Source organism: Hyperolius riggenbachi, chromosome 3 (genome assembly GCF_040937935.1).
Source record: "Hyperolius riggenbachi isolate aHypRig1 chromosome 3, aHypRig1.pri, whole genome shotgun sequence".
Lineage (NCBI taxonomy): Eukaryota > Metazoa > Chordata > Amphibia > Anura > Hyperoliidae > Hyperolius > Hyperolius riggenbachi.
In genome coordinates, this window is record NC_090648.1 from 247,425,132 (window position 1) to 247,452,165 (window position 27,034).

The window sequence follows — 27,034 nt, forward strand, 5'->3', positions numbered from 1 at the left end:
CAGTTCTAAAATGCTGTACAAGCATAACTTTGTCACTATTTACATTATAAATATGAGTTCTCAGTAGTTTATATTTCTATGCTCTGTCTAAAGATGCTATCAGGACTTGTAAACTGATGCTTTACATCAGCCCTGTAGAAGCAATGGCACTAAAGTACATTGTTCAGAGATCAGCCAGGGCTTTAGCCTGCTTACTATTCCCATAAGCACAGTGTAAAGCTATGGTCTCCTGCTAGATTCAAGTCAATTGAGGAGGCCAATAACGACCACCTCAGCCTATAATTCGGCATTTGTAAAGTGGCCCTCAATCACCCCTTGGCAAATGATATTCCAGGCGGATCGACTTGCTCAAGCGACGGCTGATACCTTTGGGCACGTCCTTTGTCCTGTTGTGTGACGTCAGGCCTGTGCCGCTCCATCCTCCCTCCACATAGCAACAGAAGGCGTTGTCCACGACAGGTGACATTTGTCACGTGCGTGCGTGTGCCCATGCGCCTTAACAGCTTATTCTGTCCATGTGGGAGATAACGCATATCTGTATCTCTGTAGAAATAGGAGAGAAGTGGGGGAGGGGGTGCAGTGGCTCGCCACTTGAAGGCCATAGACACTGATTTAATTATCAGCCGACCCAATCATGTGTAAGGCAAAGGAAAACTGTTCAGATCCCTTGCACTTGGCTGGTTTGTGTGTAACTTTTTGTTTTCTTTATATTACATATCTTTTTGAAAAAATCAATTTTATCACCCAAAAATAAATAAAAAATAATGCATTCGCCAAATATTACTAAAGTGGGATATGGAAGCTGCACATCACGAGGAGTGGATATTATATATGTTTCCATTGTCTGTACAACACCCATTTGGAGGGCTGCACAGAGAGGCCTAGTGCACACCAGAGCGTTTCGGCTGCGGTTTGCGATCCGCTTGCGGGTGCGGATCCGCTTGGGTAATGTATTTCAATGGGCTGGTGCACACCAGAGCGGGAGGCGTTTTGCAGAAACGCATACTCCCGGGCTGCTGCAGATTTTGGATTGCGGATGCGTTTCTGCCTCAATGTTAAGTATAGGAAAAACGCAAACCGCTCTGAAAAACGGCACTTCAGAGCGGTTTGCCAGGCGTTTTTTGTTACAGTAGCTGTTCAGTAGCAGCTTTACTGTAACAATACATGAAATCTAATACACCAAAAACGCTTCCCAAAACCGCAAAATGCTAGCTGAAACGCTACCTAAAAATAAGAAAAAGCGTTTCAAAATCTGCTAGCATTTTGCGGATCTGCTAACGGTTTTTGGTGTGCACCAGGCCTAAGAGCTTAAAGACCACATGCAGGGTATCAGGATTATTTGAAACCCAAACTGGTTGTACTGTGTGTGGAATGATTGTTGTAAGATGGTGAGATTCTTTACAGGGGAGATTGATGTGAAAATGTTTTGTGCCACCTTACATCTCTGTGCTGTATATGCCGACATACAGTATATATTTTACATGTATGTATTTATAGTTCACTTATCACTCTCTATTAGAGGAATTGAGGAAAATGCAGGAACAGATGAGAAAGCTGCAGGAACAGCTTCAGCAAACTGAGATAGCTCGCTCGCCAAGCTCTGCTCCACCTCGGAAACCGCCCCTCTCCAAAACAAGGACTTCAGGTACTGTAATTTGTGCAGATTCATTTTAGGTTGTATATTTATCTACATATCGGCAGCCATGCCTCTGTAAAGTATTGGGGCCCCAAACAGTTGCTAAATTATTATCCAGGAAGACGGTAGAAATGTGTTACTAGACTGATATACAATTGACTCATGTATGTCATTGTTTTGTGCTTGTGCTTTTTATGAGATGACATATTTGTGTTCTGCTTAACAGTATTTAAAACATTTTACTTGTTGCATTAAAAGTGTGAATCTTTTTTTATTTTTTATTTTTTTTAATATAGGATCAAAACCACAATGCAGTCCTTTAAAGGAGAGAAATATTAAACCAATTTTTGAGTCCAGTGCCTTTGCTGCCCAACTTGTCAGCCCATCTTCCTCACAAAGAAAACCTCAGGAATCTACTAAAAGAAAGCTGCCAATGTCAGGTAGCAGAAAAAGCCTCTGTGCCTTTATTATGGCTTTCCTGAAAAAGGCCAGAAGTATTAATTGTGCTACTGTCTTTTTTTTTTTTTTTTTTTTTTTTTTTTTCCTTTAGAGAATAAAAGCCCCCCTCAGAAGAAAATGTCAGATTTCTTACCTCAGGGTGGAAAACATGCCAGTAAGCCTAGCCCCGCACCTGTGTCTACATCTCAGCCTACACCCAGCAGATCTCCTGCCCATCAGAATGTGTCACTTGAAAAATTCTCTGGACTACGACTCAGGTATAATAGTAGAGGCAGGGCAATCATGGGTTGGACAATAGTGAGCCCGTATCAGTGACATGCAAACAGTACTAACCCGTTTTATCCCCTGCAACCTCGTAATTTTCATGCAGTAGCTCATAACACACCTCAATAAGCAACCAAAGTCTCTTACTTTGCCATAAATGTTTTGAGTCTTTTCTTCATTCATGATAGGTGAACAGGTGGCTTTGTGCTACTGCGCAGGTGCGGCTGTACTCACCTCATATGTAGTACGACCACACTCGTACGAGAGTTTTAAAGAAATGGGGGATTTTTCATAGGTACACTCATTACTGATTCTGGGTACAGTCACAAGTTGAATTCTTTAAGAATGGAACTCTATGGGGAACACCACTAATCAAACGTACATCGAGATCACAACAATGTATTTGGCTCATATTTAGTACTGCTGCCATCCAGGGCCTCTTAGCATTATCCTCTGACAAAGGATTTCCGAAACAGCACTGTACCATGGGGTCACATTGCTGATTATCGCTCAGCACTTAAAAAGACACTGAAGTGAAAAAAAATTATGATCTAATGATTTGCATGTGTAGTACAACTAAGAAAAAAACATTAGCAGCAGAGACACAAGTCTAAAATTGTTTCCAGTAAAGGAAGAGCTAAGAAACTCCAGTTATCTATGCAAATTAGCCATTGAGCGCCACGACTTTCAAAGTCGCAGAGAACTCTACCAGACACTTGAGATAATAAGCTTTAAAGAGTAACTGTCAGGCTGCAGAAGCTAATTTAAACCTCTATTCTCCTGTGTTAAACAGTTTAGAAGGAAGCCAAAAAGGCATTAGTGAAGATAAAAATCTCTCTTACCTTTGATGTGTGCTTATCAGCAAAGCTGTTAGACCAAGCAGGACGCAAGCCGCATACTATACTGCAAAGCATTCTGGGGCCCTCCCCTTGGCTGCTAATGAGACGTTACAGCAGCTTGTAATCAGTCCAGCGCGTAGCACTGATAAATCTCCGGGCAGAGTACACTGCAGGAGTCAGCTATTGTTCCTAGCCACATGGCTAATTAATATTCACTGCACACTGTGTTATTCAGTACGCGCTTTTCTGTGATCAGGAAGCAGGCAGGACATGACGACACAATTGGCTTCATAGAAGACAGAAAAACATGGAACCTGCCATGAGCTGTCAGGAGCATCAATCTCTGCATATACTATATAAAAATTCTGTGAAGTACAAACGTGGACAGTGAAATGCATATGTAATGTAAGTACAGCCAATCTTTAGCTACTGATATGTGTTTATTTTCTCTGAGACCTTATGCCTAACAGCTCCTCTTTAAAGAGACTCCGTAACAAAAATTGCATCCTGTTTTTTATCATCCTACAAGTTCCAAAAGCTATTCTAATGTGTTCTGGCTTACTGCAGCACTTTGTACTATCACAGTCTCTGTAATAAATCAATGTATCTTTCCCTTGTCAGACTTGTCAGCCTGTGTCTGGAAGGCTGCCAAGTTCTTCAGTGTTATGGTTCTGCTATGCACTCCCCCCTCAGGGGGGAAAGAAACACACAAATGATCTCTTGAGATTCAGAAGGAAGGCTGTATACAGCCTGGTTGTGTATGGATGTATTTTCTATGTGTGGACATACTGTACATCAACCTACTTCCTGTTTTGGTGGCCATTTTGTTTGTTTATAAACAAACTTTTTAAAACTGTTTTTAACCACTTTTAATGTGGCGGGGAGCGGCGAAATTGTGACAGAGGGGAATAGGAGATGTCCCCTAACGCACTGGTATGTTTACTTTTGTGCGATTTTAACAATACAGATTCTCTTTAAAGACTTTGGCTTCAATTCATCAAAGGGTGTTCGATAACAAAATCCCAGTCCTTAAAATACCGCATTCGGTATTTTACACTTCACTGTGCTAATTCATCAATATTTTCACACATGTGGTAGATGTTCGGTAAGTTACCGAAGAGGTCCGTGCAGTGAGGGCATTACAATAGGAAAGAGGCAGCACCGACATCCCTATACATGTGCCTTTTATATTTGTTGTGCTGCCTCTGCTCTTGCTGAATCTGTCTCATTAGTCTTAAGTATCTATTTACTTGCCACAGCTTAGATGAACTGCTGAGAAACATTACACATTCCCTGCTTAGGTCATTTTGCCACGAACTCCCACTTGCATCCCTGCATATTTAAACAGGCACTCGAGGGGTTACACTACCGAAGGGTGCCTAGAAAAGAAGGGTGCCTGAAAAATAACTTTAATTCTTTTCTCTCCCCTGGCTGCCTGGGGGGGGGGGTCTGTTCCACCCGAGAAGCCTGGCCAACCTATCAGCAGCACTTGCAGGGGACAGGGGAGGTTTCTATGGTCCTGTCACACACGTAGAAGGCATTCCAAGCTCCTTATCGACGGGAGAGCTGGAGATAAACACCGCACATGTTATCGAATGCTGTGAGCTTGATGAATTAACATTTGCTGACATTTTACTGACATGTGTTGAGGTAGTCACTTAACAAGTCGGTAATTTATCTCTCTGCTCGGGAATGTCTGCTTCTCATGCGGTAACTGCTTTGATGAATTAACATTTTACTAAGTGCTCCGTAAAGTCAGCTGGTTTTCAGCATTACTGAATGCGGTAATGCTTGATGAATTGAAGCCAATGTATCTTTTTTTTTTTTTTCCCCTCTGCAGGGAAGATTTTTCCAGAGCAGGCTAGTGAAGTTTTGAACCCATTTAGAATGCTGAGTAGTGTCTAATCTGCAAATATTAGAGAATGATGCAGTGTTATAAAAACACTAACTGAAAATAAAAATATTAGAATATTTTCTTTGCTACTAAAATTCTATTAATTATCCGTATTACACAACCAATTCATTATATCATAACTTTTTTGGGGTTCAGTGTCTCTTAAGTAGCCACTTTGCCTGTTTGTATCCAGGTTGATTTATGCCTATTGTTGCCAATACATTGTTGTGATCTGGATGTATGTTTGATTTGTGGTGGCCCCTTAGAGTTACATTCTATCCCTATACACTGTGTATCATTGTATCTGATACTGTATGGATTGTATACTCTTGTATGTACTTTCTTGCATATTGGAATCACCATTGCATATTAACTTCAAACTACTGGTGTGCGAGTCAATTTTTCTTACGTGGTTTTGTAAGGCTGTTCTAGCCTGGTTTATGAACTGAGCACCCACTATGTAGCTTGTACTTGTATTGGTTGGGAGGTGTGCATACCTTTTACTTAAATTTGAGCCCTGCACTTGCCTCCCTGGGATCCAGCGCTGCAATTCTCCCTCCATCCTCCAGGTGGCATTGTAACCCTGTAGTGGGATTGCAGTCTGCCATGACAACAAACTGCGATCTCACCAGAGGGATCCAGAGCCTCCAAGGACAGGAAGGAGAATGGCTGCCAGCGTCTGGACCCCGGGGGGAGGCGAGTTAAAATGCCCGCTGTGCTTAAAGCAGGGCTGTGGAGTCGGTCCAAAAATCCACAGACTCCGACTCCTCAGTTTAGGATTCCTCCGACTCCACGACTCCGACTCCTCTAATTTGCATATTACAATTTTGTTGATTAAAAGTATGTAACATGAAATTCGTCTCTTAACTGCCAACGCTTAGGAATTTTACAAGACAACTGAAGTGAGAAGGATATGTAGACTACTATATTTATTCCCTTTGGACTAAAACTAGTCCTTGGTAAGAGTACTTGTAAAAGGTACAAACTGGAACAAAGAACATCTATCAGGCCCTAGGCAATGTAACTGTGGGTACATGTAAGAATGATGTGCAGGTACTCTGCAGGGGAATGAGGAGATTGTAAACAGACACCTCTGTGTTCAATGTGCACAGCATTCTCAGTGGATTCCCTGCAGCTCTGTGGTGAGTGCATATGTAGAGTATAGTACTACTGTGTAACAAAGTAAACCTGAGACAGATGAAATTAAAGTTTTTTATACATACCTGGGGCTTCCTCCAGCCGCCTTCAGGATAATCAGTCCCTCGTTGTCCTCCTCCACCACCTGGATCTTCTGCTAGGAGTCCAGGTACTTGAGCCAGTCAGGCGTAGTGCGCATGCACACACTCCGCCGCCAGGAGCATACTACACCTGTGCAGCACTGTTGCGCAGGTGCAGAATGTTCCTGGCTGTGGGAGCGGCATGCGGCTGGACAGCGCTGACTGGCTAAATTTCCAGGACTCATAGCAGAAGATTCGGGTGGTGGAGGACAGTGAGGGACTGATTAGCCTGAAGGGGGCTGGAGGAAGCCCCAGGTATGTATAAAACTTTACTTTTCATCCGTCTCAGTTACCCTTTAATTTGTAGTCACCAAACCAAATTTTAATAACATATCAAATTATTTGATTTCATCAGCAAAGGGAGTGCATACATTTGCATAAATCAGCATCAATGCGGAATTATTTCCATCTCATTGACTATCTCTATTAGTGACATAGCTACGCATCAGGCTTTATTCTTACAGCATAGATGTTATTTAGTATATATAAGAGATTCCTGTGTACACATCATATATACAGTCACAATCAGATATGTATATCTGACCTTAAAAATACGGGGACTGCTTTATTGAAGCAGCACAAGTAACTAATTTTGATTGGTTTATTTCATTTTTGTGGACAAAGCACAGCTATTACTGTATATATACTGTATATATACATTATTGTTAATGACTATTATCTGAGAAATAGAACATTTTATCATATTTTCTATTTTAATTACAGTTACAAATTCATTAGGAGTCGGAGTCGGTGCATTTTTTCCCGACTCCGACTCCAGGCACCCAAAATTGCCTGACTCCACGACTCCGACTCCACAGCCCTGGCTTAAAGGGAACCTAAACTGAGGGGGATATGGATGTTTCCTTTTTAACAATACCAGTTGCTTGGCAGTCCTACTGATCTTTTTATTTGCAATAGTGGCTTAATCATACACCTGCAACAAGCATGCAGCTAATCCAGTCTGACTTCAGAGCACCTAATCTGCATGCTCGTTGAAGGGCTGTGGCTAAAAGTATTAGAGACACAGGATTAGCAGGAGAGTCAGGCAACTGGTATTATTTTAAAAGGAAAAATTCATATCTTTCTCAGTTTAGGTTCCCTTTAAGGCTCTGCATAGACCTCCCGGTGGCTACCCCAAGTCAGGCTTGGGCTTACTGCTCCTGGCTTTTTTTTCCACCCCGAGTCTGACTAAGGGTTACGGCCAGGGAGGTTAATGTCATTATTATTTTATGTAACGCCAACATGTATATATTAATGTAGTGCTTTTTAATTTGGTCAAGGAATCCCAAAGTGTCATCTACAGAAATGGAGAGAAAAATGAATGGTAGAAAGCTGATCAGACTCGTTCAGTTAAAGCACAAAATTGCTACAGAAAAGCTGGAGGACCAAGACTGGGTGACATTTGGTGTGATGATAAAAAAGATCACTCCTCAGAGCTCTAATAATGTAAGGAAGTGTTGTTTTTTTTTTTTTTTTTTTTTTAACATAAGAAAACCACTTGTCATGAAATACTGGTAGGGCTTCATATGGATATATCGATTTTTCTTCTCATACTGTTGTATGCCTTTTGATTATGTTGCTTAGTCTTTTTGGAACAATGCATTTGTTCAACAGTTAAAATTACTACTTTCTACCCCTTATAACACCATTTTAAGATCTGATTGATTTGGAATACGGTCTCTTTGTGTCCATTTCTTTACTGACCTATCTTCTTCAGTAAGATGTTACGGTGTTGCATGATTGTTGCTATTTGAACTTGTTCCTGAGGACTCATTACCTAACATTAGCCCAGTTTCCTGACCTATACTGTGTTCTGTATCTGAGCTGTTTTTTTTTTATGAAACTCTAGATGTCCCTTAATAAAAACTTTTTGAAAATACAATAAGGGCTGTTTACAACTGCAAATCACCAAACTGTATACAGCGCACAATCTTATTTCCTCTCCATTTGCTATGCGATTTATTTTATTTTTTTGTGTGGATGCAAAGTCTTAATTCAGTTGTACTGAATGCGGCAAGAATACAGCAGGCAAGTACAACTGTGATTCCATCAGAATCGCATTGCACTAGTAGAAACTGAGCAGGAGCACCATGATTCCAGTCGTAAAGCAGAGTCCTTGTGGTCAGCAAAGCACATGCCCTGTGAAAAACATAGTTGAAACTGCATTTAAGCATCCAATGCTCAATATTGTTTTCCCAACAGAGCGGTTTTTATTGTGATGCATAACATGACATTGTATTAAAGGAGCACATTTATGCTACATTTCCTCCATAGCTTTATACTGTACATAATGGTGTTGGATGTTGAGCATGTTAAAATTATTGTAGGAATCTTAGTTGTGAATTACATTATAAAGAATTTACAGTGTTGGATAGCCTTTATCTGAACTTCCAGTGTTTATTGGGAAATTAATACATACCCTTTGGTATCTGTTTTTATCCAGGGCAAAACTTTTAGCATCTGGAGGCTAAATGACTTGAAGAATTTAGATACATGTGTATCTCTGTTTTTATTTGGTGATGTACACAAGGAACACTGGAAAACTGACCAGGGCATGGTCATTGGCATCTTAAATGCTAATCCAATGAAACCCAAAGAGGGCACTGATGAGGTATGTTGCATTAAGCACATGTGAATGTTTTATAAGCATAGTTTCCACTAACCTCCTTTCCCACAGAGATTCCCTGTTTGTCTGCTGGGCCATTCAATATTTTCATTAGGAATTGGAGGTGGTCTGAGCTTCTATAGCGTCTAGTCTAGAGTGATTTTTGTTAGTAACCCATCTCAAGAAAAATGGACAGCCAAATTGTGGTTCAGACTAGTTTTCCAAAGTTACAGAGACAGCCACTGTACAAATGAAACCACTAGCTGTTTGTTAGCTGAAATTAAGTGGGCTGATAGGTTCTGTCTCTGCACTGCCGAGACCGTGCGCATGCGCAGTATGTCCTTTCAGTTGTAGATGCTTGCTGGTCTACCATTTTGTGACTAAAGTATGTCGAGTCTGGCCATTTAATGACATGAGATTTTCTCAGCATTTATTTTAATTACAATGCAGAATATGAACAAATTCCTATTTTTCCTTTGAAGACCACCTAAAAGCAGGTCTTGGCATGCTTTTTTTTTTTTTTTTTTATCAGCTCTTCGCTCACAGAAATAGACGGTAGTGTTTCCACAAGGCAGGCTGTAAATCATTAGCCTGTTGTTAGAAATTATTTATCATATGCTGAAATTTTGATACACAAATTGCTGTGACTTGTCCCTGCTCTTGCCTTACCCTGCTTAGTGCTCCCGTAGTCAGATAAAGCCAGGAGCTGTCACTACACTTTGAGCTGAAGACCTTATTAATGCCATGCTTAAACTTTGTATGATCTGCTCCATTATACAGGTGTGTCTTTCTGTTGACAACCCACAGAAGATTTTGTTAATGGGCGACGCAATGGATTTGGGAACATGTAAAGCTCGCAAAAAGAATGGTGATCCTTGCTCACAGATGGTTAACCTGGTCAGTGATCCTCATGATTTATGTCTGTTAAATGATATGAACATTTTTATGCTGCATTGTTGCTATTATTAGCACAGTGCATTGCCTCAGTTCTAGATGTGCCGAGCAGCAGGTCAGGTAAAATAAAGAAAACAAAAACACAATAACTGATCACACTTAGAAATCAACCTCTTATATTAATTCATTTAACTTTGCATGTAATAATTAGCTGGCAGTAGTACAGGTAGTCCCCGACTTACGAACGACCCGCCGATACGAACGGCATGGATTCAGTGTTTCGATGGGAACAAGCCCCCCAAAAATTTTCAAATTGGACTTGTAGTTTTTGAGAAAATGGATTTTAAAAAATTCAAAGAAAAAATGGCTTTGAAACTTGTATAAGCAGGCACAGAGGGCAGAGGTGACACAGATGGGGACACTGGAGGCATAGGGGGGCACAGAGGAGGTATAGGGGATAGAGAGAGCACATTGTTCCGACTTAAGAACAGATTCTGGTTAAGAACGAACCTGCAGTCCCTACCTCGTTCGTTAACTGGGGGACTACTTGTACTAGTCACTCAACTTTTCACTCATTTATTTTCCATACCAGTTTATGATTTAAAAGGGAAAAAAAGTCTTTCTTGCTTCCTAGTATTGTGTCCTGCCAACTGATGAGGCTCTTTGTGTTTTTTCTGTTTTAACTGAATAGGCTGAATGCTAAACAAATCTAATGGTGTGTACACACTTGAAAGATTAATGAAAGATAACAGACCAATTTTACCACCTTTCATGTAGTATGAGAGTATACTCTACACAGTCTATTCTATGGAGCTGAACTCATCAGATAAAAATCTTTGCAAGATGCTGCACACAAAGATGCTGTACACATTCAAAAGATCAATATCTGCAAAAGATCCGTTCCTGCAAAAATGCATTCATAGTCTATATCTGCAGATCTCATACACACCTTGTTTAATAGACATTGATCTGCAGATCAGATCCACCAGGATGGATCTTCAGATCTGCAGATGATTGTCAGATATGCAGATGAATGTCTGTTAAACAAGGTGTGTATGAGATCTGCAGATATAGACTATGGATGCATTTTGCAGGAATAGATCTTTTGCAGGAACAGATCTTTTGCAGATACTGATCTTTTGAATGTGTACAGCATCTGTGTGTGCAGCGTCTTGCAAAGATTTTTATCTGATGGGGAGTTGAGCTCCGTAGAATAGACTGTGTGTAGAGTATGGCTCTCATACTACATGGAAGGGGGTAAAATTGGTCTGATATCTTTCAAGTGTGTACACACGATTATACCCCAATTTAGCAGAAATACTATTTTAGGACAGGTGCTAAATATACTCTCTAAAACATTGTCTTGGCTAAACATGTATAGTTTCAAGCTGCTTTTAATGTAATGTTCATTAAGTAGCTATGTGATTTTTAGATGTAATATTTATTGCATCACTTTCCTTCTATGTAGAATGACTGTGAATTTTGCCAGTATCATGTACAAGCCCAGTACAAGAAAGTGAGTGCCAAACGAGCCGATCTCCAATCCAGCTATTCTGGGCATATTCCTAAGAAAATGGCAAGGGGAGGAAATGGCCTGAAGGAGAGGCTCTGCCAGAATGGCTTTCACTATGGTGGGGTGTCATCCATGGCGTATGCAGCTTCACTGTAAGTAAAGCCTTGCACTGACAAGTAGTAACCTGGAGTGATAGTTTTGGAATGATTGTTGTACAAATACACTGATTGCCTATCGGCCAATAACCTGTTCTGTGGCAAGCAGGAGGAGGTAGTTTGTGGGACAAGTTTCCAAGAATGTAGTAAAGATTTTAGTGTATTTAGGTGTAACATTCTCTGGTCCACTAGTTCTTTGTTTGAATCCCCATACATGCTTGCAGTAACGGCTGTCTGAAGCTGTGAATCTTAAACGGTGAGAGGGATATGGAGGTTGCCATATTTATTTCCTTTTAAACAATACTAGTTGCCTGGCTGTCCTGTCTCTCTAATACTTTTAGCCATAGACACTGAACAAGCATGCAGCAGATCAGGTACTCTGACTGGTTTTACTGAATTGGCCATATGCTTGTTCCAAGGTTTTGAGTCAGCCACTTCTTATGCCAGAAGATTAACAAGGTTGCCAAGGAAGCTTGCACTGTTTAGAAGGAAATAAATATGGCAGCCTCCATATCCTTCTCACTTCAGGTCCCTTTAAATTAAATGTTTTGGACAGCCTTTCCTCATACAAACTCCATATTCAGCAGTCTACTTTTAGTGCTCTCCACTGTGGTGGAATTAGAATGCAGAACAAGTAGGATTGACCTGCCAGGACTTGTGATGGTGTTTAACAGCATCTATCTGGCATTATTTTCCAGTGTGCTTATCCTAATGAACATCTGCTGGGCGTCGGGTGACACCTGTACTTACTTAGAAAAGGCTCCTAAAATTAACTTAAATTATAATTTCAGTCAACCTTATTTGCACTTGTGTATTGGCCTTTGCACTTGTTTATCTTTGATTTACGAATATTTGGCAATGCAATAATTTAAAGATAAACTTCTGCCAATAATCTTACCTGCTAACATAAACAGAAATATATTTCTTCATTCTGACTGTCCACGTAGTTTACCATTACTCCAAAATTGTTCACTCTGCTACTAAGGGGTGACTTTTGTGTTGGAAATGGATATAGCTTTCCCTGATGGCTGAATCTGCCCTGAGATGTACACTCATCCTCATACATTTACCTACTATTCACTATGGGACTCTGTTGAAATACGGTATGGGTGGGTCAACACTAAATCTTTGCAACAAACACTTAAAGTAGAACTGAACTGTAAAACCCGAGGGGTTGTTATTGTGACAGATTTTACTTGGTGCCAGCAAATACTGTGACCAACAGAAATGTGGCAGGTAGTGTATTTTGTTTCACTCATAGCATCATTCACTGTGAACTCTCATGCCCAGGTTGGTGTTCACACTGTCTCTTGCCAGGCTTCCTTTAGCTCGTCCCTTCAAGATTTGGTACAGACAAGCTGTACTAGTGTGAGGCTTGCACTGCTGCAATAGTCTAGTGTTATATTATGCCATCGGATACATTCTCACTTCCTCTCTAGTGTCAGCTGCACACCGTGGAGTGGGAGTGGCTATTGCCAATCCTATACTAGGAGCCAAACTACAGGCTGAGACATAACACTACATAATTAGTTGCCAGCCATCTCTTTACCTGCACCCACCAGACCCCCCACCTTCCTCCTTGCATGTAGTGGGCAGTCATCTCTTTACCCACCGGTTGCTTGTGTCTTACGCCTAACTCATCCACAGAGCCAGCCTGCATATTTCCTCAGCATACCTTCTGAAAGTCCTTGGTGTGTGGGTGTACAGTATGTGGAACTGCTTATCTTAGCACAAATGTTTTTCATGCTTGGACTATAGAGCTTTATCTTTGTACTATTGAAGACCCTTTATTTGGAAATTTTGGTGCAAAATGATGCACAGCTGTCAACTGTGACATGGTGAATTAGGGGGCAAGGCAAGTTCTGGTTGAACTTTATGAATTTTTTTTCCCAACCCAAATAACTATAACTATGAGGCCTCATCGACTGATCATGTCCAATAGAATGGACACATGAATATTACTTACAATTTGAGAAATCTGTAAAATATCTAACTGTAACTTCTGCTTTTAACAGTGCAGCAACTTCAGCACCCAAGAAAACTGTTCAGACAACTCTGTCCAATATGGTGGTTAGAGGTGCAGATGCCATAGCACTGGAAGCAAGACAGAAAATAGGTAATTGACTTATTTCATATTGTTGCACTTTGTACATTATAATGGTTTGCAAGTTTGAGATAAGTGCAACCAAATGCCTTTGTCTTGCAGCTGCTGCAAGGAAGAACTCTGTGCAGTGCTCAGATGAGTTCAAGGAGCTGCTGACTGTACCAACCCCAGGAGCACTGAATCTGAAGAAACATTTGTCTGGAATGAAATCGCCAGGTAGGCAGCTCTTCTGCATTGTCACATTTACTTCACCTTGCAGGGAGGCAAAAGGCGTGCTTTCATTTTGCACCAAGAAGTTTTGTTGTTAATGTCATTTTTGTATTTGTTTTAGCCTCTGCTAATCCAGGCCCGTCAATTCAGTCCATATCTGCTTCCGAGCTTTTGAAACAGCAGAAACAGCAGATGTTGGCTGCAAGAAAGAAAAAGTCAGAGGAGATACAGAAAAGGTGACTCTTCTAAAATCATTGCTGTTTGCAGTTCTTGTACTGTATTTTCCAGAGGAATGGAAGTGTATTTGGGGCATGTGGTGGTATAATCTAAAATTATTTTATCAAAATGTGGCTTTGCTACTTACTTAACTGGAATGTTTGACTTGGATTCTACTTTCCTGTATTTTAGTTATGAGAATGAATGCTTAGAAATGCTCACATGCTTAATAAGCTGGAAGCAATTTTAGAGTGCCTAGCACCTGACTCACAGCTAGTGAACAAATATCATACATGGTCGTGGAATGGAAGTTTTCTGTAAACAAGGGGATCATTTTAAATTTGTTGTTAGGTTTCTTCAGACAAATAATGCAGAACAATCCAGTGCCGCTCCTAGTACTGGGCTGACCACATTTCAGTCTCCGAAGCAAGCTGCCGAATTCCCTATGGCCCAGAAGATGTCCGCTCCCAGGTTAGCCCGTGGCTTCACAGAAGGAGAGGATGTCCTCTTCTTTGATGTGTCTCCTCCATCTCACTGTAAACAAAGTGCTTCTGCTGAGGCCAAGAAGGTATGTTGTTGCAATGAAAGCATGCACTTACCAATAAATTTGTACACGTCTTCAGTATATGTATAACCAGTAGTTTCAGCTAACTGGCTGTTAAGCAGGGAAGACATGGGGCCATGCCTCTCTGAATATGCAGAGCAGCACACAGTAGAAACCAATTACAAAAGTTTCGGACGCTGGTCCTCCTCACTTCCTGCTGCATTCTCGTATAGCTCCTGATGTGCCACCTGACGTGCATCAGGAGCTATGCAGAGGATGCAATAAACCAGCAGGCAGCTGCAGGTAGCTAAGTGTCTACTGTAACTTTGTTGGACCAGAACTGATGCAAGAACTTTATTATGTTGGGCATGTACCATTTCTTGTGAACATTGGAAACCAGATAGCACAGGGCTACTACTGTCAACTGTACATATGTTTTAGCAGTTGTTTTCAAGTGAAGCAACAAGCCTGAGCTGCTTTTTATGATTGATTTCATAGCTTGCTGCTATTCGCAAACTACAAGCAAAAGGACAGTTACTTTCAAAGCAGGATCCAAATAGCATTAAGAGAAAGCGGGCTGATTCAGTGGACTTGGATCTAGTCATCAAAAGAACAGAGATGGATGCGGCATCACCTGAAGGTAACTCACTATATTCTGCTTTAAAGAAGGCATTAATCTGCTAGAAAAACTGTCCTAATCCATATTGTTTAGAGATGGTCAATTAGTTTGCCTGCAAATTTAGTTTGACGTTTTCATTGAGCTATCACATGTAGGAGAAATCAGTAACAGCAGGTTCGAACCCTAGGCAGGGGATAAATTGTCTATTGTTGTGACTAAGATGAATAGATCACAATCAGTCTGCTTAAACTAATACCACACAAATAATTCAATGTTTCCATGTTTTTATTGAACACACAATGTAAACATTCACAGTGCAGGGGAAAAAGTATGTGAGCCATTGTATTGAATAACTTATTGAACCTCCTTTGGCTGCAGTAACTTCAACCAAACGTTTCCTATAGTCGCAGATCAAACGTGCACTGTCATGAGTAATTGTTGACCATCCCTCTTTACAGAATTGTTTCAGTTCAGCAATATTCTTGGGAAGTCTGGTAAATTGCTTTCTTGAGGTCATGCCACTGCATCTCAATTGGCTTGAGGTCAGGACTTTGACCAGGCCACTCCAGAAGGCGTATTTTCTTCTGTTTAACCACTTAAGCGTCAGCGGTCTCTGCCTCCTTAAAGTGAACCAGAGACGAAGCACCCTCATGTATTTTACCATATATATCAGTGGGAACATTAGAGAAAACACCTACCCTGCTCTTTCATTTTTAACTGTTCCGCTTGCCTCTAATCAGCCCTGATAAGAATCCCAGACTGAGCATTCAGTCTGGCATTGCAATGACTCAGCTATAAAGATTCATGAGCAGAGCCACAAGGGGGCAGACTTAGGCTTGAAAAGACATCTTAGAACAGTGCTGTCCAACTTCGTGGGCATGGAGGGCCGGTTTTTTTCCAGCCCACATGGTGGGGGGGGGGGAACTAGCAGCAGTTTCCCCACAAAATTTAATCAGATTGGGAGCAGATTTCTCCACAAAATGCAATCAGATTGGCTGCAGATTTGCCCACAAAACACACTGTGAATTGGCTGCAGATTTGCCCACAAAATGCACTGAGGGTTGGCTGCAGATTTGCCCACAAAATGCACTGAGGATTGGCTGCAGATTTGCCCCCAAAATACACTGTGGATTGGCTGCAGATTTGCCCCCAAAATACACTGAGGATTGGCTGCAGATTTGCCCCCAAAATACACTGAGGATTGGCTGCAGATTTGCCCCCAAAATACACTGAGGATTGGCTGCAGATTTGCCCACAAAATGCACTGAGGATTGGCTGCAGATTTGCCCCCAAAATGCACTGAGGATTGGCTGCAGATTTGCCCCCAAAAATGCACTGAGGATTGGCTGCAGATTTGCCCCCAAAAATGCACTGAGGATTGGCTGCAGATTTGCCCCCAAAATGCACTGAGGATTGGCTGCAGATTTGCCCCCAAAATGCACTGAGGATTGGCTGCAGATTTGCCCCCAAAATGCACTGAGGATTGGCTGCAGATTTGCCCCCAAAATGCACTGAGGATTGGCTGCAGATTTGCCCCCAAAATGCACTGAGGATTGGCTGCAGATTTGCCCCCAAAATGCACTGAGGATTGGCTGCAGATTTGCCCCCAAAATGCACTGAGGATTGGCTGCAGATTTGCCCCCAAAATGCACTGAGGATACAAAATGCCGTCAGATCGGCTGCTATATATTTACAGCCCCCCCCTCCGCTCCCCTCCCCTTGTTCCCCCGTGCTGCTTCCGCCGCCTCACCTCAGATCGGCTGCTATATATTTACAGCCCCCCTCTGCTCCCCTCGTTCGCCCGAGCTGCCGCCGCCTCACCTCAGATCGGCTGCTACAATGGAATCGTTACAGCCCCCCTCCGCTCCCCTCCCTTCGTTCCCCCCGTCTGCTGCCGCCGCCTCACCTCAGATCAGCTGACAAGAGATGGCAACCAGCCAGACCAGCGCACGGCAGCCGTGCAGTGAATTTAAATGCAGGAAGTGACATCTGTCACGTCCAGCATTTAAAGTCCCCAGTGCGGCTGCCATGCGCCGGTGTGGTTGGTTCCTATCTCCTGCCCGCCGCCAATCTATTCTGAGGTGAGGCGGCGGTGGCAGCACGGGGAGGGGGAGCGAAGGGGAGGGGGGCTGTAAATTCAAATTACAGCAGCCAAGGTATGGGGGAAAAGATTGGGAAAAAAAGAAAATCCCCTCAGCTCTGGGGACCCGGGAACTAACTACCAAAGCAGGGGGGCCGCAGCAGAAGCCCTGGCGGGCCAGAAGCGGCCCGCGGGGCGCCAGTTGGACAGCTCTGTCTTAGAAGACAGACTCTGCTATAATTCCTGAGCAAAGCCAGACTGAATGCTCGGTGGGGGATTTTATCAGGGCTAATAAGAAGCAAGCTGAATAGTGAAGTATGAAACAGCAAGGTAGGTGTTTTCTCTAATGTTCCCACTGATATATATGGTAAAATACATGAGGGTGCTTCGTCTCTGGTTCGCTTTAAGGATCAGAGACCACTGGTACAAGAAACTGCAGAATACCGACAATTTGCCGCACATACCTGCTGCAACCGCCACATTCCGGGAACTACAGGCCACCCATTCTGCCACCTCCTATGACAGCAGATTCCTATGAGCCGGTCAGGAGCCGCTTTCATTGGCTCCTGACAGTGCCCATCAATGTAAGACAATGGGAGTTGCTTACATTGATAGACAGGGTCAGGAGCCAATGAAATCTGCTCCTGACCTGCTCACAGGGCTCTGCTGTTTATAGAGACAGCAGAGCGAGTGAGCTGCAGCGGGGAGATAGCGACATGATTGGCAAGAGCAACCAGTACAAGCGGTATGTGGCAGCCACATCAAAACTAGGTGTAAAATGTCAATTAGCGCCTCCCTTAAATGTTTAAGCCATTCTGTTTGTGATTTACTAATATGCTTTGAGTTGTTTTCCTGTTCCAACACCCATTTTATGCTGAGCTTCAGCTGGTGGACAGATAGCCTTAAAGCGGAATATAACCCTGCATTTCAACTTTGCTCTAAAACATTATTTACAGTATATTATATGCAACCAGCATTTTTTTTTTACTAGACCAGCATTGGAAGGGTTACACAGGGCTTTAAAGTTCCTTTAGGGCTGGTTCAGACGGACGTCTGCGTAGCGTCGCGTCTGGGGGCGTTGCGACGGCTGCGCGGTCAGGCTTTCAGTAGCCTTCGGTCGCGTCGTGATGCGGTTGCGTTTTTTTTTTCCCGTAGGGGAACATTAGCCGTCGCGGTTGGCCGCTCCCTGGAAGCTACATGTTGCTTCCAGGGGCAGCCCGAACGCTCGCGAAAATCGGGACCCGAACGCCGCGTTCGGGTAAAAGCGCGCAAAAGCTTGGTGTAAACCCTCCCATTCACTTGAATGGGAGCGTTTACCGCGACGGTCCGAACGCTTGCGGTAAACGCTCCGCAAGCGTATGTCTGAACCAGCCCTTAGATTTCTGCAGACGCATCCGAAGCTGAAAAGAGATACATTTTGTTTACAGAAATGTATCTAAGTGTTGAATGACTCATCTCTCTGACTGAGAAGGAGCTTGGAGGACTGCCAAAGAGTGTGTAACTGTTTATCAATAGATACATAGAATGTAACAATCTGAACTTCTGCATATCTCTCCACGGAACTTGAAACGTCTGTGTTTAACCCTTCCAATGCTGGTCTAGTAAAAAAAAATGCTTTTTGCATATAATATGCTGTAAATAAAATTTTAGAGCAAAGTTGAAATGCAGGGTTATATTCCGCTCCTGCAAAATGTCTTGATAAAATTTGGAATTCATTTTTCTTTCGATGATGGCAATCCGTCCAGGCACTGATGGAGCAAAGCAGCCCTGATGCCCCAACCGCCATACCTCACAGTTTGAATGAGGTTTTGATGTTGGTGTGCTGTGCCTTTTTTTTTCTCCACACATAGTGTTGTGTGTTTCTTCCATACAACTCAACTTTGGCTTCATCTGTCCACAGAATATTTTGCCAGTACTGCTGGAGAACATCAAGGTGCTCTTTTGCAAAATTGCAGCAATTTTTATTTATTTATTTTTTTGGACAGCAGTGGCTTCCTCTGTGGTATCGTCCCATGAACTCCGTTCTTGTTTAGTTTTTTTTTTTACATATCTTAGATTCACTAATATGGATGTTAGCATATGCCAGAGTCTTTTGTAAGTCTTTAGCTGACGTGCTAGGACTCTTCTTCACCTCACTGAGCATTGTGCACTGTGCTCTTGCAGTCATCTTTAGAGGACGGCCACTCCTAGGGAGACTATCTCCATTTATAAACCATTTTGTCTTACCGTGGACTGATGAACTGCAAGGCTTTTGGAGATACTTTTATAATCTCTTCCAGCTTTATGCAAGTCCACAGTTCTTAATTGTAGGTCTTCTGAGAGCTCTTTTGTGCGAGGCACCATTCACATCAGACAATGCTTCTTGGGAAAAGCAAACCCAAAACTTGGTTTTTTTTTTTTTTGTTTTTTTTTGTAGGGCAGAGCAGCTGTAACCAACAACTCCAATCTCATCTCATTGACAGTCTTGCTGTGATTCAAATGACGCTTAATTGGCGCATGTGTGCGGCAGGGATACAAGGGGTTATTTACCCATAATTCTGCCGTCCGCCCTGCGTTCCAAACAGCTTGCACGCGTCCTATTGGTCGCATTGCAAGCCTCACACTGACGCACTTCCTCCTTCCGTCTTGAAGCAGGAAGTACGCCGGTGTTCGGCTTGCAGCGGATGGCGGAATTATGGGTAAATAACCCCTTCTATCCCTGCTGCACACCTGCACCAATTAATCCTAATTTGAATCACGGGTAATCACTCGTGATTACTCATGAGAGCAAGCCTGCTCATTGGTTGGACTCCATCTGGCTGACACCTCACTCCAATTAGCTCTTGGAGATGTCATTAGTCTAGGGGTTTACATTTTCCACCTGCACTGTGAATGTTTACATGGTGTGTCTAATAAAAACATGGAAACCTCTAATTATTTGTGTGGTATTAGCTTAAGCAGGCTGTGATTGTCTATTGCTGTGACTGTGAAGATTAGATCACATTTTATGACCAATCTGTGCAGATTTCCATATAATTCCAAAGGGTTCACATAGTTTTTCTTGCTATTTATTATGCTAAACCTGGTGCGTCCAGGGGTGTCTTATGGACCCCAAACGCCCTCCCCCCCCAATTATTGTCCTCCTTGTCGGCTGGATTATCAGACAGGCACATCAAGCACCTGATTAGGGCCTCGTTCAGGGTCTAAGGGCCCCATCAGCATGCGATCCTTCTTGTAGGTTTTCTTTGTCTACTGCTGCTCTGTTATCGGTTCAGTTTCCAAAAACTAGCTGAGCTGCTTCTGTTGCCATGGTGAGGAGACGCTCTCCAACTCGCAGAGAATCAGTGGGTCGCATCAGCGTGCTGCTCACTGTGGCTGGCTGACGCTGGCTGCTGACCTCATTCTCACTGGCCCTCTCTCTTCCTGAACTGCCCTGCTATCTTCCTAGCTGCAGAAAGAAGCCTGTTCTGGTCACGCTGTGGGGGAATGTGTCCTGTCCCCTCAGTGAGTACACACCATTCACACCATGCTGAGACTTTCCAGCTGACAGACTTCGAGTCAGACACCCTAGCATGCACTGCAGCTAGCTAGAGCAACCTATATCTTAGTTATTTAATGTTCTGACCTGTGCCAGCGTCGGCTACTTCTATACTATAGTAGCATTTGCACATTTTGGCATTTTAGACTTTGGTGTGTGTATATGATAGATAGATAGATAGATAGATAGATAGATAGATAGATAGATAGATAGATAGATAGATAGATAGATATCAGGAGGGGTCGAGGGAGAGGGCCCCAAGTCTGCTACTTTGCTTAGGGCCCCATTTGGCCTTAATCCGGCTCTGGCCTTGTGCTTTCCTTGTACCTCTTGTGTCCATGTCCTCTGGTGCCCCATCCTCGTGTGTCCGCTGTCACCCTGTCCTCCAGCCCCGCCCCCCCCCCTTACCATCCCCCCCGTTTTCTCCGTTGTGCTGTTTTTCACCCGCCTGTTCCCTCCAGTGTGCGGTTTCCTCTTCCCCTTCTACATACTGTACATAAACATATGCTGCACGCTGCTGATTTGCCGCAGGTTACCAGGAAGTAAGGTATCTTCACGGCTAGCACAGCTTGAGAAAGTACCTATGAATCAGGCAGGTTGCGCTGTCCACCGCTCCCTCTTCTTACTGGAGCCGATGGCCTCGAGGGTGGGACCATGGCTCCGTCATTGGGGCAAATCACTGCACTCCCTGCTACTTAGGGCAGAAAAGTGTGTGATTTTTTTTTTTTTTGATTTTTTTTTTTTTTTTTTGATTTATTTATTTTTTTATCCTTCATTCCTTGAATCCCACACTAGAGTTACCACCTAATAATGCACCTTCTCTTCTAACCCCTAATAGCACTGCCGTCTACCTCTCCTTTTCATTCCTGCTTTTGTTGAGGCTTACCTGGGTGTTCAGTGGACATTTTTACTTATGAACCTTCATTATGTATTACTCATTCTGTTTTGAACAGAGCCTGATGAAGTTGAACCAGCTATGAAGAAGCACAAGGAACAGCTTGCTTACCTACAGTCTGAAGAGTTCCAGAAGATTTTAAAAGCCAAATCAAAGCACACCGGTGTTGTGAAGGAGGTAATCCCTTTGTTGGCATTAAGGCTACTTTCATACTATGAATGTTGCATTGTGCGTCCTGAAAAACAAGACCACAATGCAGCTGTGTTGAAATGTCAAATTGTGCAATACTAGTGTGATGTACATAGAAGTGTATGATTCACTGCAACTATAAATGCACATATCATCCTGTAAATGCACAACATGTTGCTGATGTGGGTATCATTACAATGTAATTATATTACGTGTTGCACCACACCGCAATGGATGCAGTGTGAAAGTACCCCAAGGGTCTGAATTTCTGAGTGTCACTAGATGTCATGCTGATCCACTAGTTATAGTATGTTGAAACATTGACCCAGATCAATACAGAGCCGTCCGACTTCACTAAATTTGTTTAAAGAGACACTGAAGCGAAAAAATATATATGATATAATGAATTGGTTGTGTACTATGAATAATTACTAGAAGATTAGCAGCAAAGAAAATATCCTCATATTTTTATTTCAGGTATATAGTGTTTTTTCTAACATTGCATCATTCTATAATATGTGCAGATTACACAACACTCAGCAATTAAAAATTATTCTTTCAGAGCAGTCTGTGAACTAATGACCTCTCCTCTGGCAGAGAAAAAGTAAATAGTTCAATAACACTTGAGATAATAAGTCAGATAACAGCCCTCTCCACGACTTTGAAAATCGCAGAGCTTAATTGCTTTTTTGCATAGAGATAACTGGAGTTTAACTCTTCCTGTACTGGAAGCAATTAGACTGATGTATCTGATCTTAATGTTTTATTTCTTAGCTGTACTACACAAACAAATCATAATATCATAATGTTTTTTTCGCCTCAGTGTCTCTTTAAAGAGAACCCGAGGTGTGTTTAAACAATGTTATCTGCATACAGAGGCTGGATCTGCCTATACAGCCCAGCCTCTGTTGCTATCCCAAACCCCACTAAGGTCCCCCTGCACTCTGCAATCCCTCATAAATCACAGCCATGCTGTGAGGCTGTGTTTACATCTGTAGTGTCAGTCTCAGCTGCTCCCCCGCCTCCTGCATAGCTCCGGTCCCTGCCCCCTTCCCTTCCCTCCAATCAGCAGGGAGGGAAGGGATGCAGGCGGGGACTGGAGTTCTGCAGGAGGCGGGGAGAGCAGCAGACTGACACTATAGAGATAAACACAGCCAGCTCTGACAAGCTGTTTGTCAGCAGCATGGCTGTGATTTATGAGGGATTGCAGAGTGCAGGGGGACCTTAAGGGGGTTTGGGATAGCAACAGAGGCTGGGCTGTATAGGCAGATCCAGCCTCTGTATGCAGATAATATTCTTCAAACCCACCTCGGATTCTCTTTAAACAAAGGGTAAAGCCAGAAGGTTATCATGAAAATAAAGATTGAAGTATTTTTATAGGGTAAAGCTGATTATGTTGATTATTAATTATATCGTGCCATTATCTTCCCTGGTGCTGTGATAGCTGCCTCATTTCTATGGCGTGTCTGTATACATGCCAATAAGTGGATCATATACATAAATTCTGTGTTCCCAATGTAAGAGATTACACAAGGAGTTATAAGACCTGGCTCATTTGTCCAATATATTTTAATCTTAAGTTTGACATGGTGGCAGCAATCATCTGGAAGCCACACATGGTGGCAGCAATCATCTGGAAGCCACAGTTGCTCACACAAGAGGATGTGGGACATGTATCCTTAAGGTCTTCCACTGTTCTTCACCTGGAAATGGTTTCAATATAGTCACTGGACAAGAAGATCTTTGTCCTCTGGCTGTCATTCCTGGGTTGGATTGACATACTGATGTCACTTGTTGAGTGAGGCTGTTCAATAACGCGTACATGCTAATGGGATTTTTGTTTTCTAGGCTGAAGCAGAAATTCAGGAGCAGTATTTTGATCCTCTTGTGAAGAAAGAACAAATGGAAGAGAAGATGAAAAGCATTCGAGAGCAGAAGTGCCGTGTAGTGAGCTGTAAAATGGTAAATCTTGCGATTGGAGCAAATGTTTCCATCTTATCTGGTACTAAATATTTACCACCATATAAACTAAGCCTTCTCCCAAAAGATGTCAACTTTTTTTCTATTCGCACTGTTTTTTGATTCATTTTCATCTGTCACATTATTTTATATAGCTTACAATGAAGAGTTTAGACTTCTTTTGTGCTATATAGATTTGCTTTGTAAATTTGTAATGCTGGGAATAAACCATGAGTTGTTTTTTTTCGGCAGATAGATGGCTTGATAATTTAATTTCCAACTGGTCCAATCTGATTTCGAACGTTTTTCTATACAAAATGATCAGAAAAACGATAAAAAAAATCCGATTGGACCTGTCGGAAATGATCTATTTAGCCATCTATCTGCTGAAAAAACTCATTGTGTATTCCCAGCATTAGCCAGATCCTCTTGTAGTATTTGGAAAAATGAAAACCTAATACTGTTATCTTTTTGTTGTTTGTAGTGTAAATACACACACTTTAAACCACTGGACACCTGTGTGAGTGAAAACCATGATTTACACTGGCATGATGCTGTAAAACGTTTCTTCAAATGCCAGTGTGGCAATAGGACAATTTCCCTAGACAGACTTCCCAAGAAGCACTGCAGGTATGGTTCTCATCATTTGTATGGATATCGTAGTACTTGCTTCTCTAAAGTCAGAATAAATGTATTACTGCACTCTGGAAAGTAACCTTGGATTGGGTGTATTATATTTTCTGTTTAGAAGTGTTTAACCTGTGTGGGGTAGTTAGATGACCTCATGCTTTTGTAATGCATTTATGCTAACGGCACAGGTTACGAGAAAATAATCTAGTTAAATGCACATAATGGAATTGCTATTTCCGCCTGTGGTTTCAGAAGTTTTTTGCCCGCTGCATGTTTTCCATGTTTGCATGTAATCTTTTTATATTGTATGACTGCATGCACTTAATGTGTTTTTGGTTTCTTGGAAACATTCTGACAACTTCTTATTTTTCCTACTTATCAGAAACTGTGGATTATTCAAATGGGAACGAGATGGCATGCTTAAGGTGAGTAAACTCAGTCATAGCTGGCCTTTCTGCAAATGGGGATAATCGATTAGATGCAAATATTTCTCAGGACCCAGGTCCCACCATGGTGTAAATTGATTGGTCCATTTTCAATCTGCATACATTTCCATACAAATTTGACATAATCCTTCATGAACTAATATTTGCATCTCATTAATCATCCCTATCTGCAAACACCAAGCAGACTTTCATGCATCCCACTTGGGAGGAGCTTTGTTCTAGCCATTTAAAGTTCAAATGGGTGGTGGTTTGTGTTTGTATTTGTATTAATGAATGTGCTTTACCGTCTGTGCCTTATTTGGACAAGTTTTCTCGCTGACCTTGTCCAGTCAGTTCAGTTAACCACAGATGGACTCTGTGAATGATTTGAAGAAACGGCTCAATGACTATAGTACACAGTTTAACAAGCACTGTACAGACTGCTCTGCTCCAGGCTAAGCAGCATGTACTACTCTATGGGGAGTAGCTTTCCGCTGTAGTAATAGACATTGGGCAAGAGCAGTCTGTCACAGCAGATCACTTTAGGGAAAGCAAGTTAGATAATTGCAAGGAAATGTGACTATCTTTCTTTGGGGTCTCTGCAGTTGCGCCTAGTTCCTTCACCTATAGCCACTTATTTATAGGTCCGTGCACTGCCAAGAGGCCATCTTAATAAAACTGCAGAGTGATGGAGGCTATAGGCAACAGTTTTCTTACCACGTGCATGCAGCACGTTTTTGTGATGTGTGCAGATCACAAGCAATGCTGTTAGAATGATCCCGTAGGGATACATTTGTCACAGAGCTTTGCTGATTGCTGACGAAACGGTCCCAAAAAGCGCCCCAGTACAAACCGGCCTTTATATAAGAACTGTTGTTCTTCCCAATGTTTGTAAAATATTCCTGTACATTCTTCTTAATCCTGATAAATGGTTTTAATATTTTTGTCATTTTATTTTCTCCAACAGGAAAAAAGTGGCCCAAAAATTGGAGGGGAAACACTGCTGCCACGAGGAGAGGAACATGCCAAATTTCTTAACAGCCTTAAATAAGGCTTGTTAAAGAAGCGGTTTCACAACTTGTGTGTTTAAAGCTTGACAAGGAACTCTTAGATCTCCTCAAACCTGACAACGTTCACAGTGCAGCTAATGAAGATGTGTTTTCTGTAATGGAATCGGCTTGCATCAAGCTTGTAGTCAATGTGGGGAAACTTTCTTTATACTTCATTACATGCCATACTTGCTGCAAGTATAGGCGTAACATTTTGCAGTAGCACTGAGTTAAAATGTCAGGTCCCTGTTGCCGTCTGTAGATTTTCACCCCCTGTAACGTGCCTGGAACCCATAGACCGGAATACCAAAAAACCCTCTAACATTCTGCCCTCTTTATACTCTAATTGTATCTTTAGACCAGCAAAGTAAAAAGCTTGGAAACGTTTGGTAGCACTCCAGACGCTTCTGCAGATTTTTATTTCCGCTGCAAAAATTTTGCTTAGGGCGACTCCTCCTCCGCCTGCCTTCATTGGTGGTTAATGAAGATGGCCTAGTAAGGCGGCATAATTGGAGTGGCCTGGGCAAGCCCCACTTCAGTATTTGCTTTTTAGTGAGCTCAGTGTTTACAGGTCCTTAGAGAAAAGGCAGACACCTCAGTGACTAGTTTGCAGGTCTGCAGTCACGTTAAAAGATTAAAAGTACAAACTAAAGGTGTGTACACCGTCTACAGGGGATACAGAGATAACAGAGCGATGCACAGTGAAGCGGTGTTCAGCGGGTGGGGTAAGCCACCCATCTGAGATGTTCCGGATCTTTTAGTGACAAATCAGAGCGACTACACATACTAGATTCTCAGCACAGACTGCTGTGACCACTCACCCTCCTTGTGCTGAGAACAGAGAAGTTTTTGCTTTTTTATAATTATTAGTGCAGAAGATAAATTGAGACAAACCTACCAAACTCCTGTCTTGTTTATAAAGCTATAAATAAGGACCTCTCCATTTGTGGCTTGACTATGTCCCCAAATGCTGTCATTGGGTTGTATGCACAAGCTAATGACAGTGAATGGTGGACTTGGTCCAAGCTGATAATTATGGAGGTAAAATTTGCTTTGCTGTC

General features: G+C 42.3%; 1 protein-coding gene across 1 annotated transcript in view; it reads left to right on the forward strand.

The window, feature by feature from the left end:
* Window positions 1-26,187, forward strand: part of LOC137563531 (protein MCM10 homolog) — a 41,354-nt gene extending 15,167 nt beyond the window's left edge. The window contains exons 4-20 of the mRNA XM_068276109.1: window positions 1,520-1,645; window positions 1,933-2,076; window positions 2,187-2,352; window positions 7,650-7,815; window positions 8,813-8,980; window positions 9,755-9,871; window positions 11,337-11,533; window positions 13,552-13,652; window positions 13,743-13,856; window positions 13,972-14,086; window positions 14,418-14,634; window positions 15,109-15,250; window positions 21,780-21,898; window positions 23,759-23,872; window positions 24,354-24,499; window positions 24,882-24,924; window positions 25,892-26,187. Coding sequence (XP_068132210.1) covers window positions 1,520-1,645; window positions 1,933-2,076; window positions 2,187-2,352; window positions 7,650-7,815; window positions 8,813-8,980; window positions 9,755-9,871; window positions 11,337-11,533; window positions 13,552-13,652; window positions 13,743-13,856; window positions 13,972-14,086; window positions 14,418-14,634; window positions 15,109-15,250; window positions 21,780-21,898; window positions 23,759-23,872; window positions 24,354-24,499; window positions 24,882-24,924; window positions 25,892-25,975 — 2,279 coding nt within the window. The 3' untranslated portion in view covers window positions 25,976-26,187. The remainder of the gene's footprint in view (window positions 1-1,519; window positions 1,646-1,932; window positions 2,077-2,186; window positions 2,353-7,649; window positions 7,816-8,812; window positions 8,981-9,754; window positions 9,872-11,336; window positions 11,534-13,551; window positions 13,653-13,742; window positions 13,857-13,971; window positions 14,087-14,417; window positions 14,635-15,108; window positions 15,251-21,779; window positions 21,899-23,758; window positions 23,873-24,353; window positions 24,500-24,881; window positions 24,925-25,891) is intronic.
* Window positions 26,188-27,034: the final 847 nt, after the last annotated feature.